This window comes from Anticarsia gemmatalis, chromosome Z (assembly GCF_050436995.1).
Source record: "Anticarsia gemmatalis isolate Benzon Research Colony breed Stoneville strain chromosome Z, ilAntGemm2 primary, whole genome shotgun sequence".
NCBI lineage: Eukaryota > Metazoa > Arthropoda > Insecta > Lepidoptera > Erebidae > Anticarsia > Anticarsia gemmatalis.
Window position 1 is genome coordinate 18,492,435 of NC_134776.1, and position 2,969 is coordinate 18,495,403.

Below are 2,969 nucleotides of genomic sequence, written 5' to 3' on the forward strand. Positions count from 1 at the left end.
CCGAGGCAACACACCAATGACTTTTCGAAGTTCTGTGTGTATTAGAAATAATTATCATTTGTTCCGACGGTGAAGTAAACATCGTGATGCAACCTTGCATACTTGAGAGTTCTTTAGAACAGTTCTTGAAAGTATGCAAAGTCCCTAACTCGCAATTGACCAGCGTGATGGACTCAATGCCTAACCCCTCCCTCATTACGGGAGGAGACCCTTGCCCAGCATTGGGACATTAATACGGTTAATTTATTTATTTATTATCTAGGTATATATTCTATTTATTATTATCATTTTGCGGTTTATACATTGGTTACATACCTAATTACCTATCAATTTTTTTTTTCAAAATATTATCTATTTGTTTGTGGTTTATGGTTAACCGTATCAGTGATAATGCACAAATATATAAAAAATCTCGATTATTTATATGCATTACATAACACTGCGAGACAAGAACGTGGCAAGCGATTAAAATTAGTAAGTTCATTTTAATTTCTGATCGAAACTTATTCACATAATTTAGTTAAATGTATTATTTTGTTATTATTACTGAATGGCGATAACTACGGTAATACAAGCTTAACAGTCTGAAATTCACCTTGGTCGGTCTGGACTCCTTCTCGTCCTAGGAGGAAGTTACAGCAAAACTAGAGATTTAAATTTTAAGGCGTTTAGAAAGTAATTTCTACAATAAATTGTGATTTCAAAAGTGAATAGCCATGAAAATTATATTTCGTACTCATTATTATGTGTTTATCTTTGCAGTTAACAAATCTTTTACGAAAATGCACTCCATAACCCTTTGGAAGCTTGCACAGTCACCAAATTACATGACTAACGTGGACAAATTGTACCCTTACTCCGAATTGCCTTACTTGGGTCAGTACAAACTGGTCAAATTACCCACCACCGTTAATCAACTAATAGATTTCGTGGACTACTGGGGCGAAGGCAAAATATCCTCTCAGCACGGAGTTAGTGGTTTCTCGAACTGCTACAACGTAAACCATCCTTATCAATTGGTAAGCAATGGCCCTGATCGTGGCAAAAAAATACCGAACAGAATACCAGTCCCAAGTTATACCGACTGTGATACTCGCAGCTATATCAAAGACAACTCGGTTATCTTAGTAACAGTGATGGGCGCCCCTATAAACCAGAGCTGCGATGCTGATATTGCGCGCATCTTGCACAAAAGCTTCGGCCAAGTTGTTGTCTATGGCTTTGACATCAATTCGCAGGATATCGCAAATCTCACGGCTGAACTAGCTAAGAAAAGTATATATCACTGCCCAGGCTACCAGTTACCGAGTCATCTTCAAGGCTTAACGCTATTTGACAGCCACTTGGCCTTTTTAAATGTTACTACGGCCAAAAGCGAACTCTCTAAGCTTATCATCAATGGTGCCTATGACGACGCGGTTACACTGAGCAAAAACTTGATCAGTGATTCTGATGGATCATTGAGTAACGTTGTTCAAGGACTTATTACAGCCGACTCCACTACAAATACAAAACTTATGGCTTATGCTTACAAATTGTGGAATAATGGAGCCAAAGATATCGTTCGGAATCATTTTCCGGATCAGTTCAAGCTTATCTTTGGCCAAGAAAATGTAACAATATGCAACAAAGGATATCTTCAAGCGCTGAAGCTAAGTGCGGCGGTAGATAGTAGCAATAGAAGAAGTGTTTGGGGTGATAACGACGATATGAAGAGTAAGAGAGTGTGTTGGCAGCTTATTCCGGTTTGGCTAAATAATTCTGTAACTTTTAAACTTTATAACGTGGATTGTGACATGTATCTTGAATTGGATGTGAATGCTGATAGCGACGGTGACAGAAATACCTGGGGCAGCAAAAACTCCGCTGAAGAAAGCCTCAAATATTATTTAGAACCAATCATAAAAGACGGTGAAATACAATTCTACATAGTGAACTCTCAATATAGACAAGGCTTGAAGCTAGCGATAAACGCGGATTCGGAAGGAGACCGACGGTTATATGGTCATAACGGTGACATCTACAACGGCGAAGGACGTTTTAGATGGGCAATAGCCGCGTGGTCAAGTATTTAACTGTAATATAACATAATAACAGCAATTAATAAATAATTTACCTAATCTTTTCGGAGTTTCAGTTTGGGCCCTAAAATAAATAAATAAATAAATATTATTGGACAACTCACACACGGTCATTTGATTCCAAACTAAGCAGAGCTTGTACTATGGTAACCAAATAACTGATAAACATACTTATATACTTCTAAATACATACTTATATAGATAAATTGACAACCAATTAAAATTAAGGTGAAATGTGTAATAAATACTACTATTACTACTGTAGTGTTGAAAATATGAAAAAATGTTATTAATGGTTGTTTATTCAAAACGATCACACCTCGTTATACAGAGTATCAACATTAGTCTCTCGAAAGCATCACAACGAAGTAAGTCTTATGCATCATAGAGCTACTAAGTATCATACCAGCCAGTATAAAACTATGACCTGACCGCATAAGTGTCTATGGTCATCACCTGTGTACAAACCTGTCATTGTATTTTATTTATAAAAGTGACATTTTACAAAAATAATGTAAAAATATTGTAAATCAATTTAAAAATTATAAAATATGTAAATGTAAATACTTTTTTATATATTTACAGTTTTCAGTTTATTTTATAACATTTTATGTTGTATAGAATGGAAGGTGGGTATGAACCATTATTATTTATTACGTGAAAACGAAGAATGAAGATCTACTGTGCGTCGTTTAGGCGCTAAAATAGACATTTGTGCACTAATCTCCAAAAATATTTATATCTTTCGCGAAAAGGCTTTCCGCAGACTACACAAGATATTGGTGCTAACAAGCTACGTTAAGAGTCATATGCATAATAATTAGGTAACTTCCACAAAATAGTATTTCTGAATAAAACTTAAGCACTGTACACTGTACAGCATAAGTT

General features: G+C 35.6%; 1 protein-coding gene across 1 annotated transcript; it reads left to right on the forward strand.

Annotated features, from left to right (window-relative positions):
• The first annotated feature begins 449 nt into the window (after nt 1–449).
• On the forward strand, nt 450–2,102 carry LOC142986363 (microvitellogenin-like). The gene is made up of 2 exons (XM_076134827.1): nt 450–474; nt 763–2,102. Exon 2 carries the CDS (start codon nt 783–785, stop codon nt 2,073–2,075), a length of 1,293 nt encoding a protein of 430 aa, XP_075990942.1. The 5' UTR covers nt 450–474; nt 763–782; the 3' UTR covers nt 2,076–2,102.
• The last annotated feature ends 867 nt before the right edge of the window (nt 2,103–2,969 follow it).

What these genes read in the sequence shown, in the direction of transcription:
- LOC142986363 (XM_076134827.1), top strand. Translation starts at nt 783, where the DNA reads ATGCACTCCATAACCCTTTGGAAGCTTGCACAGTCACCAAATTACATG.